The following is a 16,618-nucleotide window of genomic DNA, read 5'->3' as shown; positions in this document are numbered from 1 at the left end:
CAACTCTGGACTTCACTCTGACTCTGTGATGGGTTTGCCTCGAGCTGTGTGTGTGTGTTTCTGTTTGCATGTGTGTTCATGGAGACGGCCATCCCCTCCAGATATATAACGGTGCTACTTTGGTACAGAATGAGACCAGAGAGGGAGATCTGGTCAGGCGGCCCATCTTGGATTTACTGGTGCTTAGTTGCCAGGGTGAACTCTGAAAGTTATTAAATATTCTTTGGGAGTTCCTTGTAGGTTTAGTTTGACCTCCTGCTCTGGAGAGTTCGGGTGATACAGAGCGCTCACAGTAAGACTGGACTACAGGAGAGGGCTTGGATCAGGGTTTTGTTGTAGAACACATTTGAGGTTCTGAGATTAGAGGGTCGGCTGGGACTGGATCTACAAAACCGGGAAGTTAAGAAACTATTTCTGGGCCAGTCGGAGAACTGCCGCTGGTCACCCTGGGCAACAGAATGGGACACTGCATGGGCCTGCGGATTGGGTACAGTATGTCCACTGTACTGTCTTCTAGGCTCTCTGTGCATGGGCTTTTCTAACTCTCTGGACCGTAAAGAGTGCTTTTGATAATCTGGGTGTTTCTACCACAACTAATCAACCCTCTGCTGTTTTTTTTTTTTTTTAAATGAAGAATATTTTGTATTGTTGATCGCAGGGTTCAGGAGCAGGACAACCAGAAGCGGCAGCTGTGTGAGGAGCTGGAGCAGCTGAAGACACCTCAGGACAGCAGAGAGGCCTCATGCCAGACACCTGCACCAGAGGAAGAGGTCAGAGAGGAAGGAAGGAAGGGAGGGCGGGCTGCATTATATATAAACCTATATTTAATAAACTGTAGCAGCTGCATGCTTCCACTATTCTCAAAATCAATATTTTATCTGTAGGTTGCATTGTTTTTAGAACAATGAAATGTTCACCATCTGGGAGGTGAGCAAGTATCACCTACACTGTTGAATGTTATTTCATATTGAGGTTGGAATACATTCAACTCTTAATCCTTTACATGTATTAATCTGGATGTTGGTTTGAGAGCAGCGACAGAGCTCGTCCTGTGTTCAGACAGATGGAGTATCTGATGGAGAGTTGAGTGAGAGTTGGCTGCTGAAGTGGACATGTGCACCCACACACACTCAGAATTAGTTGCGACCACACGCCTACGCACTGCTCCTCGCACAAAAAGCACTGACACACGCTTCGAACATTTCTGTTACATCACCGTTGTTTTTACAGCAGAACACAATGAGTTTGCTGCTGAAGTTGATGGATTTGCATACAGTAACTAAGTTAGGCTTTGGCAAATAATGCATTTCTGATCGTTTATTCAGTAAAGCTCTGGATCAGGAAAGAACTAAAATGATGTTTTGTTTGATTACTAAACAAAAAGAACGGTATAAAAAAGATAAAGATATGGTCTGCTTTGTTATGTTTATTATTAAGTGTGTCCAGTACGTCTTCTCAGGTGTGTTGGAAGAGATTGACTTGTTTGTTGTTGTTTAACTATTGTGTCTGTCACTGATAAACTTCAGCCTCATCACCTCCAGTCCTCTAGTGGGATTTGTTAGTCAGGCTTTGGCAGGTCTTTGTGGATCTCACTCTCGTCTTTCCCTTCCTTTTTATCTTTTAGCCCGGCGATGACTTGGACTGGGATGAGGAGTTCGCCCTTCAAGACTTCCTGAAGAACGAGTTAGCAGAGAGGAATTGCAGAGAACAGGGCGGGCGAGCGGACAGAGGTGACGAGGAAGACGGGGAGGAGAAGTGGACGGTGGTGGACACGGCTGGAGAGGGAGTAGTGAGGGACACGTCCACTCCTCTGTCTGCGCTCTCTGGGAAGACCCAGCCTGAGCACGGAGCAGCAGGTCATGGTGAGTGGGGACACGAAGGTGAGCATAACGAGCCCCATCCAACATCTCAACTGCTAACCTCACTGTAATAATACTGAAGCTATTTGTTTTTAATTCTTTCAACAGATTAAATCTTTAAAATGAGTCTCAGGCAAAAACTTCCATGAGCCTTTTTAAAATCCAGTTACACCAGAATTAGCCTCAGAGCTAACTGGAGTCTCAGAGCCAAATAAGGCTAAATATAGTTTAATATTTGTGTAGCCCCATTCTGACCCTACTCGCCTTGTTCCTACTTCTGGATCTAACTCGGTAGAAATAAGCTGTGAGCTCATGCAACAAGAATGTGAACTAATGCATCCTGATTCTTCTTTTAGTCACATACCTAGCGCTACATTAAGTGTGTGTAAATTGAACATGCTTGTCTCTTGCTAACCCACAGCTAATGTTAGCCATCAATATGCACATTATTGGTATTACTGTCAGCAGTAATATCCTACCCACATTTGCAAGTTTTACCAAGAGCGTCACAGGACAAACGCTATAGGTGAAAACAGTTTACACACTCTGCTATTGTCTTCGTGTGTGTGTGTGTGTGTGTGTGTGTGTGTGTGTGAGTGTGAGAGAGATTGTGTGGATTATTCCCTTGTAATCCCATGGGAGTCACAGGGCACTCAGCCACCCTTGAAGCACCAGTACAGTACACACACTTGCTCACTGTGGGGATACACACACTCTGAGGCCCTTGGCAGTAGACCCCTGCCTTCTATGGTTGTTGTGGTCCTGGTCTTATAAAGGTTTTGAGCGTGTGTGTGTGTGCCTACACAGTATGTGAAATCCGCTCTTCCTCGAGGCCCTTGTATGGCCAGGTGTACGACCGGTCTGAGACCATGAAGTGATCTCAGTAATCCCCCATTCCTCTGCCTGCATGAGCGGCTGGCAGGCAGAGAGAGAGAAAGCTGCAGTGTGAATGTGGTCATTAATGCCACCTTAGCCATGCACGGTATGTTAACCTCTCTGCCCCTCCCTCAACTCAACGCCTTGCGTAATAGACAGTCTGACCTTTTATGGTAAAAGGTGGGGTTGCTGTTAGAGGGTTATTAGCCCCTGGAGATGAATGAATGAAAGCATTTGGGTTTTTAATGAACAGCATATTTAGTTTTGTCCTTTTTCAGCCTCCTTGTTCCTCCTTTTCATTTATTTTCTCTTCTTCCTCTGTATCTGTTACAGACTCTACAGCCTGTGCTGAGTCACAGCCGGATCTGAACTGTCCGTCTCTGCAGGTAAATTGATTCCCTGTCATGAGATTATGTATTGTACAGGATGCTGTCCATGTTTCAGGTTGTGCCTGGATATGACTTTGTGTATTATCCTTTTACTCTCTATTTTCTTTAATGTTTTCCTAAATATTTTCTTAAAATAGCACAAATGTTGTGATAATTGCCTTAAAGTATGTCAGCGATTTATTACTGAAATCTTGAATTATTCTGAAACTTCTGAAAACATTGAATAGAAAAGTTGAGAATTTATATTTCCTTGTGTTGCTGAAAGTAGTTCTCATCCCCAGTGGGATGTTTCTAACTGAGTAACTGTCTTTAGCCAGACATCAATATTTTAATAATTTAACCAAACCTAAAAAGTAAAGCATCTTTCAATCTCTGGAAACCACACGGCCAAATGAATGTGTGTTGGTTTGCATGTGATTATTGGAGGATAACTCCAGTTTTGAGCTTGGAATCCAATGTGCCTGTGGTTGCGCAGTTTGGCAGCTCCTTCATTAAAACATTAACAGCATCAAAAGAAATGTCCATTGTTCTCTGAAGGCCCCATTATAAATCACAGGGATGTTTAGCTGCAGGTGTGTGACGGACATGTGATCGTGTGATGGCACCAAAACAGATTTGGTTTTTGGCTTGTTGTGTTTCATTTTTTACATACAGATCGTTGCAGTTTTTGGGAATATTATAATCTACTTCCTGTTGCAGTTATGAGAAGGAAGTAGGATGTTTTTTAAAGTTCACAACAACAGTCTTTAGGAGCAGACTGTGCAGCTAACACAGGGAAGCTTTGTGGGAATGCTTGGTCATTCTGGATAATCAAACCACTCTCTCATATAGGTTTCTTTTGCAAACTCTTCTTCACTCTCTTTATCTTCCTCTTTTGTTAATTTGCCTACCAAATAGCTCTTCACATGTCTTTATTTGCAGTCTGCATGCTTGTGTTGATGCTGTTTGCTTCCTTATATAGAATTATATAGACATTGATGAAACTTTCAGGTCACACTGGGATTATGCACAGGCGTTTGAATAAAATTTTTTTCCAATTCTATACCAAACACACGCTATACACTAAAGGTCTCACTTCACACTGATCTTGGATGTTGTGTTTTCTACTCACTTGCAGTAAAACTAATTTAAACGCTCCATCATTGCTGCGGTCGGTATGAAAGTTACTTTTGCTTTGAATTCCTATGAAGATGAAGATGACTGTAATTGGGCTTCTTTCCATCAATTATGGACGGATGCTTTGTGCTCTGTCAGCTGTTAGATTGTGTTGATGTCTCCTCATCTGACAAAGGTTTTTTTTTCTATGAACTGATTCTGGGTCTGCTGTTCAGTACATGTGTAGTTTAATGTGCTTTGCTTATTTGATCTTTTCGCCCCTTTCCTTTTTTTGAATATTTATAATTTTGTGTGTTTTCAGGAGGAGGCAGCAGAGCCATCGAGCGCCCACTCACAAGCTGTCAGCATTGGACACCCAGAGGCGGATGCTCTCCCTGATCTGTCCCACTCAGAGAACAGTGAGACCTCTACCTCTCTCGCTCTCGGTCTGTCTGTCTGTCTGTCTGTCTGTGTCTCTCTGTGTCTCTCTCTGTGTCTGTCTGTCTGTCTCTCTGTGTCTGTCTGTCTGTCTGTCTGTCTCTCTGTGTCTGTCTGTCTCTCTGTGTCTGTCTGTCTCTCTGTGTCTGTCTGTGTGTGTGTGTGTCTTTCTGTCTCTCTGTGTCTCTCTGTCTCTCTGTGTCTGTCTGTCTGTCTGTCTGTCTGTCTGTCTGTCTCTCTGTGTCTGTCTGTGTGTCTCTCTGTGTATGTCTGTCTCTCTGTGTACGTCTGTCTGTCTGTCTGTCTGTCTCTCTGTGTCTGTCTGTGTGTGTCTCTCTCTCTGTGTCTCTCTGTGTCTCTCTGTCTGTGTCTCTCACACAATGTCTTTCTGTTTAACTTTCTTCTCCCCCCAACTGTCAGCTTGTCTCTCTCTGTGTGCAACTTGTACCAAGTGATTCAAGAAATGACTCACTCTTTGTTTGATTAGACGAGCGAGGACTTTCCTAAATCTTGCAAGATAAATGTCAAACTCTACCAAATAGCACAGTATGAACATTGTTTTGGTTTTTGGTAATCCAGAACTACATGACTGCTTTTATAAAATCATACACTATGGACATACGATTATGATTTTAGTTGTTTCCTTCACAGAAAGGAAACCAAAAAGGCAGTCCAATGCCTTTTACAAATGGATAAAAAAAAAAAAAAACAAGATAACAAAAATGCAAACGGGTACTAATACAATTAAAACTGTAAAAGCTACATTCAAGTAAAATTTAAATTTTAACAAGAAAATAAATGTTTTGAGCTGCAGGTCACACTGACCTCATGTTTTCTGGTGTTGTCAAAATGCACCTTGGGAAATGCAGGAAAGCATTCAAGTATATTACATCAGCTGATGATGATGCTTCACACACACAGTGATGATGCATCACTGAGGTGTCTCTCGTCTCCACAGATGCCGAAGCTCCTGAGACTGCAGAGTCTCCCTCCTGTGGTCCAGCCCAGAGTCTGAGCAGCTCACCTGAACCTGACCAGACGGTCACACTTAGTAACACCCCTCCCACAGCAGCGCAGATGGTTCCTCCCGACAGCACATCAACTGGACCAGATGAGACCATTACCCAGAATGAGAGGTGGATGAAGAAATAAATATTGTATTTGATACATAAGTATTACATTAAGTAAAGCATATTGCAGTCACTTCAGAAGAGCGTAAAAATATATTTAGTTGTAATACAACATCATAATATCTGACAGACAAAAGTAATGGAGGGCAAAAGAAGAACAGGAAGTTTACTCACCACAGATGATTGTTCAGCTGAAGTCCTGGTTGTTTAATAGCAAGAATGACCAAATGAGATGGTTGTAAGTAAAACGTGTCTGCACAAACCCGAGCTGCAAAGCTACCATCAGTATTTGTGTGTTCTTGATCAGTTTATGCCCTTCATCACACCTAAACAGGGACTTTTCCACAGACACCTGTTCAGTCCTGCCTCCTAAGGGGCACAAAACAGAAGCTTCCAGTCTGGAAACTGATGTTACACAGCCTCACCCAACATCCTGACTGTTTTCCATAAGTGTTAACTATCCCTGCTAGATTAGAAGTTGGCAGGTGTTTGCCACAGTAGTCACAATTGAAGTCACCATTTTCTAGTTTTGTAATTTCCTTATGACTTGGTCCACATTTGCGAGTCAAATGGGTGTTTTCCTCTCTGTGGGAGGAGTGTGTAGGCATCTCTGCAGCCATGCTTTGCATAGACACAGTCCACCTACAAAGAGACGAAGGCTGTTACCTTATCTTCTCTTACCGTTTCATGCTGTAACTGTTGTCTCATTAGTGTATCTAATGTATAAATCAAGAATGAGAACATGGATCGTGCTTGACCTTTTGACCTTTCACCTGTGATTAGCACCCAGCCGAGCAGTGAGGACCACAGAGGAGGAGAAGAAGAGAAAGAAGGCGACTCGAGCACAGGAGCTATGAGTCGTACTAAGGTTAGTGTTTTAATATGAGAATACAACTTCCTCTATTCTCTTCAGCACCATCTGCTTCCCCTTCCTCTTTCTTACTTCATGTGTCTCTCAGCGGAGTGAGAGTAGCAGTGTTTTTATTTTATTTTATTCAATTTATTACAAGTTGTTAGATGGAAAGATGCCATGACAATTTCCCAGTGAAAACACTTTCATTGAGATTAACGCTCCAAAAACCAAAGATATTAAAGTTAGAATGCTATAAAACACTTTAACTATAAATATTTTTAGCTTTTTAACAATTAATTTATTATCAAAACAAAGCTGTCTGTCCAGTGACTAATGTGATCGCAACCGGTTATATAAAAGCAGAAGTATTTATAAAATAGATGGCCGTGATGTTTGTAAGCCCATTAGCACAGAGCTGCACACAGTGGATCCTCACTGTGTGCAGCTCTGCACCCATTACTGTTTACAATGAGTAGTTGTGCTGTGTGCTCTCTACAGTTGGAGTGCTTCATGGTAATCATGGCCAGGCTCTTCATGTCAAAGCGTTTGTGTTGTGATGCTCTTTCACTCGTCTGGTTGGCATCCTGTGGAGAGATCGATCCGCTGGGTTTATTGAGCCTCCTACCTGCTGGTGGCCTCGCTGCTGAGAGTCTACGGGAGCTAAGAGAGGCATGACTCTGCGGTTTGTTCAGTGTGTCAATAAAAGGCAGTTTTACACTCATAGAAGCCGGCTCAAGTTGAGGTGCCATTTAACAATCTGGTTTTAATCTGGCAGTAAAGGAGTTTCTGGGGAACAAATCATTTGGATGTATTCAAATTGTGGTTTTACTTGTAAATGTAAATATTTTCATAGCACTTCTCCCCATATTTCTGTTGAGGGTTGGCAGGATACACGTGTTCAATTATCTCATAAAATGGAGTAAACTTTAGTTTGTCTCATTTGAAAGAAATAGTGTTTACAATTTATTTGTGCAGAAATATCACACATATCCGTATGACAGAAACGTATGCTGGCGTATATGAAAATTAGTCAGAGTCCAAATACGTCCAACTTTTCATCGGATCGGAAAAGTGAACATATACAGATACGCATGTCTAACCTATTGATAGCGCATCACTTACTTATACAAAATGTATCAGACGAATACATAAGATATACAAAAATATGGCGTATACAAAATATCGGCAACACGCTGGTTTACGTTGATATAAGGTATAAGTAGTATTCGTTAAGAGCAGGCGGTGTTACGCTGGGGTGCGTTGTTGAACGCAGATGTTTTGAGCATGTTCAAAATGACCGGACGTACCCGACGTGTGCTTCATAAGATATGCAGACGTTACACATAAGTTATGTTATGTTAGACATATGTGAATACATACCTACGTAAATATAGTACGTCAATACCTACGTGAATACGTTAGAGGAACGTTAGATATAGGCTACGTCGGCTGACGGTGAACCCTACAGCCAATGTATTGATACCGAGTGGATAACCTATTCCTACCCTATGTTAAGATTATGCCTGACGACGGAGTAACTTATTAAACGTGTTTCTACAATACAGCTAGCATTCAGCATGTTAGCCGTTCTCGAGCATCAGCATGACGTGAACCAAATGGCACTTTTCCAGCTCCTTGGCCAGAGGCTCTGATACGTTTTAAATAAGTAAGTGATACGCTATCAATGTTGGACATACGTTTCATAATTTGTTATGTATTCGTTATGTATACGTCAGCTACAACACCGCTGTGGAAAAGTTGGACGTAATTCTGAGCTACTTTTCATATACGCCGGCATGTTTCTGTCATAAGGAACTGTGTGACAGGGCCATATGTCTGGCGTGTTCGGCGTGTCGTCTGCGTCCTTCAAACGATCACAACTTACCCTTAATTTATATCAACCTATTGCCGATATTTTCTGTCATACGGATATGTGTGACAGGGCCTTAAGCAAAGAGAAACTGCATTTTGGATGATGGATGATTTCAACATTTGGAAGACAACTACAAGAAGATGGTTAAATCGAATGAATAAACAACGTGTTGAGTAAGTTAATAATCCTGCGATGACGGAGCAGCAGGCTTTTTATTGAGCTTCACAGCTTTTATTTTGAGCTGTGTCTAAACGGATGCACACTCATTACACAATATCCCATTGCATTGCTCTGAGTGCTCACCTTGCTCCATTTTGTGTGTGTGTGTGTTCCCACGACTGTGAATGCACACAGTCCGCCTCCACTACTCAGCACTGTGCCAGTGTTAACGTGTTCTCTGAGCTCCCGTCTCTCTCATACACACGCACACACACACACACACATATACACACACACACACACACACACACTCTCGCGGCGCTGCAGGGCTCTCCATGAAGCAACACATTATATAAGAAATCAGTCCAATCTTTGTGTTGGACACACTGTAGAGCTCAGATATCGCTTGACTAACATGGGACAGGTACGCTACATGTATGTGAGTGTCTTGTAATCATTGACCATTTCTTGTAATGTGCTGAAAGGCCACCTGTCTTTTTCTCACCCCCTTGTACTTTTTACTTTTGTCCATCTCAGAGCCTGAGCCTGGACCAGTCTGTAGACCGACCCGCAGCGGAGGACAGGTGAGTGACTCCTTTTGAACTTGCAGGGTTTGCACTCTGCGTCATTATCCGCCGGCAGCAATTACTCGTGAAGATTTTAGTGGTTTATGTTAAGGGAGAACTTTTCCTCTGCATTTTTAAGGTTTTGTTTCTTTGCAAATGCACAATTTACACAGTGTGTGTGTGTGTGTGTGTGTGTGTGTGTGTGTTTCAGCTCGTGTCTGCTTCCTGTGTTGGTTGAAGAGGAGGAGAGCATGCAGGACGGTACAGCCGAGGTGCCAACAGTAGCTGCCAGCATGGAAGGTAGGAAGAAAAACTGAAAGTGTGTGTGTGTGTGTGTGATATGAAGAGAGAACTTGATATTTCTAAGCTGACCGTTTTGTTTACGCCTTCTTACATCTGTGTAACTTTGACCACCCACACACCAGCACTTTCCTTCTTTCCAGGGACAGACCGGCTCACCATCAGTGGAGCGAACACCTTCTCTGACAGCAGCTCTCCTCACTCAGGATCGTCCGTCACACATGCCAGCGTGACCTCTGATCCCAGCCAATCGGAGGATTGTGCAGCCAAACAAGACTCCCTCCCCCTCTGTGGCAAAAATAAGAGGGAGCTGGTAAGACCCACTTTACTGCCACTTTCTGCTCAACTTAGTAGTTGCACAGAACAAGTTTAAAGTCATTTGTCTGACTGCTGTTGGACTTGATCACTGCTCGTGTAAATCAGGGTCATTATAATGTAGTTTTTATAGAAGGTAACGGTCACAATTTTCTAAAGATTTAGTTTTATCATAATAATAATAATGATATACTAGCAGACACTACATGGATTTCAGAACATAGTTTGTAGAAGCTGGTTTGTTATACAAACAATAAATTATAAAAGTGTTTTTCGGTCACTTTGTAAAATTAGCCTCCTAATGCATAACAAAGATGGAGGTTTACAAATGTGCGCGTTAATTTTGGTTCCATTTTCTATTTTCTTCATAATGCATTATTTTTATTCATGACGTTTTCTATCTCTTCTTTTCTGGATGTGGGTGTAATAAGATTAAATTTCCTTGTCAGTGATGAGAATGCAAGAAGTATCCTGACCTGAACAGAAATGCTGTCTTTCCAGATGTGTGTGTGTGTGTGTGTGTGTGTGTGTGTGTGTGTGTGTGTGGGAGGGAGGGAGGGAGGGAGGGGGAGAGCGCATAGTTTCCTTTTAGCTCCACTCAGGATCAGCTCACTCAGAATCCAGAGCCCACAACAGAGCCTGCTGCTTTGAATCTTCACATTTCACCTTTATTATGTAAAAAGTGTTGAAGGGCGTGTATGGAGGGAGCTAGTGAATGTAGTCAACGTGGATGTCAAGGTCAACATGAGTAAGGAGGGCTCTAAGTTAAAAGGAAGTCAGGAGGGTGAGAGTGAGCAGAGCGAGGCAGTAATGTGTGTCCCGACACTGCAGGAGCGCTCACGAAGTATGGAGGTCATCGAGGAGCACAAGGTTCAGGAGGAGCAAAGTGAGACCAGCGTGGCCCCCGACAAGGAACGTATGTGTAAATATATTCATTGTGCACTAGATGTCATGTATAATATTGCATGTGCTTGTCCATTTAAATGTTGATGGCACAATTTGATCAGGTGTTTGTCATGCTATGATTCACCTGCTTATCTTTTCCCTCTCAAGCTGAGATGTCACTGATTTCAGAGAGCGGTGGCACCGCCACAGCGAAGAAGAACAGGTAAGAGAGCAAATGATCAAAGTGACACAACTTGTGTGTACATGTAACAAGACTTGTCTCTTTACCTGCAGCCTGTCGCCTAACAACAAGGAGATCGAGGTACGTATATCATTAGATCTTTGAGACATTTTGTTTTATCCTTTAACACTGTTTTGTGGGAACTTTTAATAGCCACATATGAGTCTGTATCATGTTTCTCTAACTTTTCCTCAGTAGATTCTTGTTTTGAATACAAAGTTGGGTCATAATTTGCTTACACAGCCATTTGTCAGTCTTAAATGTCTTCAACTCATACAATAACCATACACATTTGATTATTATTAGACATTTAAAATCAAAACAACTTAAGAGTTTCATGACAGAAATCCCAGAGAGAAGCATTTGAAAGCTCTTTTTTCCAAAGTGGTCCTGGATGGAAAAGACAAAACGTAATACAAGAAAACATACAAAACGACTTCCAGAAAGTGAATGCATCACTGTGTTAATGCACTGATGTGAGTCTCACGGATGTGAGTCTCACTGATGTGGGTTTTCTACAGGGAAGTGCTTGAGTTTCATGATTTATCTGTTGTGACTATTCTGCACAATAATGCCGTCTTTGATCAAACATCAAGGAAATGTTAGAAATAGTCACCTCGTCTGTGATTGGCAGAATAAAATGTCACATACAGAACGTGTCCAGCAGTGAGTGAAACAAACAAAAGAAGTAAAGTGTGTTTCTCATGTTTTCAGGCCGACTTCCAGCGTCTGGCATTAGGTTTTAAGTGTGACATGTTCACCCTGGAGAAGAGACTCCGGCTGGAGGAGAGGTCACGTGACCTGGCTGAGGAGAATGTCCGCAGGGAGATATCCAGCTGCCAGGGCTTACTGCAGGTGTGTGTGTGTGTGTGTGTGTGTGTGTGTGTGTGAGACTTCCCAGCCAAGTGTAATTTTATTTACATTCTTAGTCTTGTGATTACCGACTGAATAGTTGTGGTGATGTTGTGCACGTGTGGCTACTTGCTGTGTAAGTGTAGTAAAGACTGATTTGATGCACACTGACGGAGATGCGTTCACTTGATAGCAACCGTTTGTAGTGATTATATTTTGCAGTAATTTATGGCTGCATGAATCTTGCATGCATCACAATACAGTAGAGGAAATGTATCTTGTTCTGCTGCCTTCAAGTTGTAAAGATACACAAATGTGGACAATAATCCCGGATCAATAATCATATATAATAATAATCCTGTCAGGTGTAGTCATGGAGGAAGAGAAGGACCAATAGAATAATCATGCCTCTTGTGAACGCTCTCCTCTGTTCTCTCCTCCCAGGCTCTGACTCCTCTGTGTGAGGACGACACTCAGTCCATGGAGATCATCCAGAGGCTCCAGAAGAACCTGGACATCCTCATCCAGTCCATGACCAGAGTGTCCAGTCGCTCCGAGATGCTCGGAGCTATTCACCAGGTTTTTTTGTCGTACCAGTTTTATTCCTGTGCCAACAACAAACAAAGCGTACCGTCTGGTGATGTTGATTCTGATTTCTAACGGAGCCTTGTGTGTGGGACTGTCAGGAGAGTCGTATCGGTAAGGCTGTGGAGGTGATGATCCAACATGTGGAGAACCTGAGGAGGATGTACACCAAGGAGCACGCCGAGCTGCTGGAGCTGAGAGAGGCGCTCATGCAGAACGAGAGGTCGTTTGGATCGCAGACGGAGCGAGGTAACACATGCAGATTTCTCCCACAGTTTTCTTCTAGAAATAGACGAATGAATTGTTGTGGCAGAAAGACTTTTAGAGATGCATTAAAATGAGAAATAGATTTTTCTGTACTGTAGATGTGATTAGTGTTGAACATCTATCTCAATGTAGTGACACACCCATATGATCCAACTGTAGTGAATGCATGTATATACAGTTGGGGTAAACAGTTTGCTCCGTGATGACACACACTGTGTATACAAGATAACTGGACTGTTTCTCTTTCCAGATGATTTCCGTGGCAAGAAGCAAACAACGCAGTACTACAAGGTCAGCTGCTGTTAGGTTACACATGATCTCATCATTCATGAAGTTAGTGATGTTTGTGTGTTTTTATAAAGTAGTTCCTTCCCCCCCCCCCACAACAGTCATCCACCCGGCGGGTCAGCATAGCAGGGATCCCCCGCTCTGGTGGTGCAGGCAACATGCAATTTGACATGGTGAGGCTTTCAGATCACGTAGCGTGCCCTTTAGTATCGCCAGCGAGCTTTTTGCACTCGTAATACATTACAGTTTATCCAAAGCATGCTTCACTAGAAGGCTGCCACCCTGAAGTTTAGGAAGTGATCCCAAAAGTGTCCAAAGTATATTTTCTAAACATATTAATCCCTCCATAATTAGTTTCAAACTATGTAATTAAGTTATGTTTGTCATAGTTTTGTTGCTACAGGCAGTGCAGGTGAAAGCATGACAATTGTCCGATCATCGTTGAACTCCAAATGTAAAGTCTCGTCACTGTACGTAGGACAGGATGTTAGTATGGTTTGAAAATGTTTGTTATGCTTCAGGTTGGCCAAAGGAGCCTTTTTGTTGAGATGAATCATGATTGAAACTGTTTTCACACCACAGTCCAAAACACAAGACTGCTCCGAGGCTGAGGCGGAGAGACTGACCAGGCGATCCCCATGGTAGGTGTTTGTGTTGATGTGTGGGTTGAATTAGCCTGGATTGTAATATGTAAAGTGAAACTAAACAAGATATCATCTGCATATGAAGGGTTTGACTTACTCTGTTATTTAAAACACAGCAGCATTGTTTGTGGTGAGCAGGAAGCTCCTGACTGCGGCTCTGAAGCCACTTGCTGTACGGTGACATGAGGGTTGTTGTTGTTGTTGTGATGCCCGTATGTGATAACAATGGTTTCCAGGAATGTGGGAGGGAAGAGCACTGCGCGCCCCCCACTTAAGCGATTTGTTAGCTCTGCGGCCTGGGTTGACACTGAAGAACCCTCTCTCTTGATGAAGGGGTAAGACATGCTAAGAAGAAGGTTACCCCGCTGGAAGTTTCTCACAGTGGCCCCAGATGCATAAAGATGGCGGCTTGTCCAACAAGGACTAAAATCTTTCAGTCCATTTACGTTTGTTGTGGTCAAGTTTACATTTCGCCAAATCGCTTTACAGTGGATGTTATATGGGAGTATTTTTAAATGTTTTTTATAATGAAAGGTTTACAGAATGAAACTCTTGTCCTTTCTAACAATCGTCTTCCCACTAACAAAAAGAAATGCATTTAACAACAACGTTTTTTGGGAGTTTTAAATGATTGACAAAAAGCAGTGTAACATAATGCAGCACTGATACGGAAGAAGAAAAAAAAATAACAAACTTGAAACTTTAAAAGACAACCATTTTAATTGCATTAATCTGTAACTGCAGTGACACGTAGGCAGTAATGATGTTGAATGATGATGAAGGAAAGACTGAAACACAGCAGCCATCTTTTATGCATCTGGTCCTGCCTCGCATGGGAAGTGTTTTTTTTTAATACTTTTCAAAATCTACCACATTTTTTTCTTTTTGTGTAAGATGTAAAGTCACAGACTGGATTTTTTATTGGCATCATGTAACTTTCAAATGTTTGGATGAGAAGAGTGGAAATTTCTCTATTTGACACGTTGAGACCAAATTGAAGCTACGAGGACAAATGAAGCCGTTTTAATGCTCTCCAAATATCTGAAAAGATTGCTTTGTGGGCTCATGATATAATCTTGGAGCATGTGAGTTGAATTGCTGAGCATGCATTGTTTTATTGCAGGGTTCTCTACAATCATATCTTGGTGTACAGCAGGAGAATGTTAATCGGCAATTAATTGTTGGCTGCGTATGTGCATGTGCACATACAGAATCGGTGTGGTTATGTAGCCATGCTTGTATTTAAATGTGCAACTGAGCCGTGTGTTTGTGAATGCCTGACCCACGCGTGCCCACAGGACGGCCTACGATAACTCAGACTGCCAGTTGGAGGACGAGCAGAAGAAGGAGCCGGTGGCAGAGAGGAGGAGGTCCAGTCTCAGTGAGCTGGGAAGCAAACTCACCTCCCTCATTCTGCCCCTCAAGACGTTAGTCCGACCAAATACCCACCACTAGCCAACTGCAGCACCACTTTCTGCTCCAAAAAACCTAAGAGGCTAGCTGCAAAGTGGAAGAGTTCATCACTTAGCTGTTTGGAGGTTCCAGTAGCTGCAAACTGAAAGTTTTCTTGGATTCAAAATCATCTGTGACGTGATCTATTAAATGCAACACCACAGAAAAGATGTTTGTCATCAAAGATGGATATAAAACAAAAATACCTAAGTGTTTTTATTTTATGTCCCCTTGTGACGGATTAAAATCTTCTGTCAAAGTTGGTCTGATGATGGCGCCCTGTAGCTTTTCACTGCTAATGCTAATGCTAACTACTTCGGTTTATTTTAACATAATTACGTCTCTTTTTGGTTAAATATTATGTAATTAATAGTAGCTAAGATTATCACTTGTGTTACAAACAAGATTAAAGTTACATGTGCGTATATAGAACCTCCTAAGTGATGAAACTCTTCCATTACTTGGGTCTGAGCTGGACTAGCTTCTTCTTGCTCCAGGGGCTCAGCCGCTTTTAATCATGTTAACAGAGTTTACTGGACGGGCCAGAAATGAAGGATTTCGTCTTGAGATCAGTGTATGTCCGTGTGAACAGTGATTTTTAAAAGCTTCATGCATGGATCTCAAGTTCTGATTTGCAGTGTGCATCTAACTGATGACTAACTCTTCTTTACTCGTCTTCTACTAACATGTTCAGCCGCTTTAACAATAACGTGTGCAAACTATCACTTTTTATTTTTGTGGGGCAACTAAGTGTTTTGTGTAAGCGGATCATGTGCTGTTCTGAACTGTCCTTTCCTCTTCTCCTCCCTCCACATTGCTCAGGAGTCAGGATGAGCTGTTTGTAATGCTGTAAGTGTGAACGGAGGAGAGTCTTGTGCTTGTGGATTTTGTCTCTGGCCAAAAACAACAATAAATGCATGCAAAGGGCCTGTGTTTATATAGGAGTGCCAATCAAAGGCCATTAACAGCCTCACACTGACACACAGACTCTTAATGACTGTGAAGTGATGTGAAGCAGCTCCAGGCCAAAACTGCCTTTGCCTTAGCATCCACCTCCATGCCAACCGCTATTAACTGTGCTGCTGATGGCTTCTTCATTATGCTGATGATGGGAATGGTTCTGCATCTTTGACACAGTTTGAGACGGGTGGTAAAAGCCAACTTTAGATTGCACCAAGCTGCAGCTATCCTTTTGAATTAGTTACCAAAAATGATTTCTGTTTTTACTAAAACGTGTTCTGTGGCGACTTCCCTGCGAGTCATTTTTGGTAACTTTATCAATCTTTTGCTTTATCTTGGAATATTTTGTATTATCTTATGTCTCATTTTCTATCCATGTGGTAACATTTTATTCTTTGCCCACCTCCAGTCCGAGCCCTTCCACCAGCCCTACGTCCACAGACCCAGGAGTGGCCCAGTCTCTGTCCCACAGCCTGACCTCTTCCCGGGCGGCCGCCGCTGCAGCTGTAGCCAGAGGTGGCCGGGGTCTCTGGCTTTGGTTGGCGATGGTGGTGGTGCTAGCAGGTACATTGCTTTTTTGTAGTACTTATC

The 16,618-nt window shown here is 42.6% G+C and overlaps 1 protein-coding gene across 9 annotated transcripts in view; it reads left to right on the top strand.

The window, feature by feature from the left end:
* The window catches only part of lrmp (lymphoid-restricted membrane protein), a 28,496-nt gene that overhangs the window by 10,527 nt on the left and 1,351 nt on the right, over nucleotides 1-16,618 (top strand). Inside the window, exons 18-38 of one of the 9 annotated variants that reach the window (XM_029462364.1) lie at nucleotides 659-770; nucleotides 1,625-1,880; nucleotides 3,069-3,121; nucleotides 4,542-4,638; nucleotides 5,616-5,793; nucleotides 6,571-6,655; nucleotides 9,210-9,256; nucleotides 9,450-9,538; nucleotides 9,682-9,851; nucleotides 10,685-10,769; nucleotides 10,907-10,961; nucleotides 11,033-11,060; nucleotides 11,694-11,834; nucleotides 12,276-12,410; nucleotides 12,518-12,665; nucleotides 12,934-12,974; nucleotides 13,073-13,144; nucleotides 13,554-13,612; nucleotides 13,852-13,950; nucleotides 14,914-15,042; nucleotides 16,437-16,591. In XM_029462364.1, the coding sequence (XP_029318224.1) occupies nucleotides 659-770; nucleotides 1,625-1,880; nucleotides 3,069-3,121; nucleotides 4,542-4,638; nucleotides 5,616-5,793; nucleotides 6,571-6,655; nucleotides 9,210-9,256; nucleotides 9,450-9,538; nucleotides 9,682-9,851; nucleotides 10,685-10,769; nucleotides 10,907-10,961; nucleotides 11,033-11,060; nucleotides 11,694-11,834; nucleotides 12,276-12,410; nucleotides 12,518-12,665; nucleotides 12,934-12,974; nucleotides 13,073-13,144; nucleotides 13,554-13,612; nucleotides 13,852-13,950; nucleotides 14,914-15,042; nucleotides 16,437-16,591 (2,234 nt within the window). Of the gene's footprint in view, nucleotides 1-658; nucleotides 771-1,624; nucleotides 1,881-3,068; nucleotides 3,122-4,541; nucleotides 4,639-5,615; nucleotides 5,794-6,570; nucleotides 6,656-9,209; nucleotides 9,257-9,449; nucleotides 9,539-9,681; nucleotides 9,852-10,684; nucleotides 10,770-10,906; nucleotides 10,962-11,032; nucleotides 11,061-11,693; nucleotides 11,835-12,275; nucleotides 12,411-12,517; nucleotides 12,666-12,933; nucleotides 12,975-13,072; nucleotides 13,145-13,553; nucleotides 13,613-13,851; nucleotides 13,951-14,913; nucleotides 15,043-15,889; nucleotides 15,917-16,436; nucleotides 16,592-16,618 lie in introns of all 9 variants that reach the window. The other 8 variants (XM_029462365.1, XM_029462366.1, XM_029462369.1 and 5 more) reach the window with 8 other exon arrangements.

Source organism: Cottoperca gobio, chromosome 23, assembly GCF_900634415.1.
Source record: "Cottoperca gobio chromosome 23, fCotGob3.1, whole genome shotgun sequence".
Taxonomy (NCBI): domain Eukaryota; kingdom Metazoa; phylum Chordata; class Actinopteri; order Perciformes; family Bovichtidae; genus Cottoperca; species Cottoperca gobio.
The sequence above is the reverse complement of the archived record's forward strand: the minus strand, read 5'-3'. Positions and strand labels throughout refer to the sequence as shown.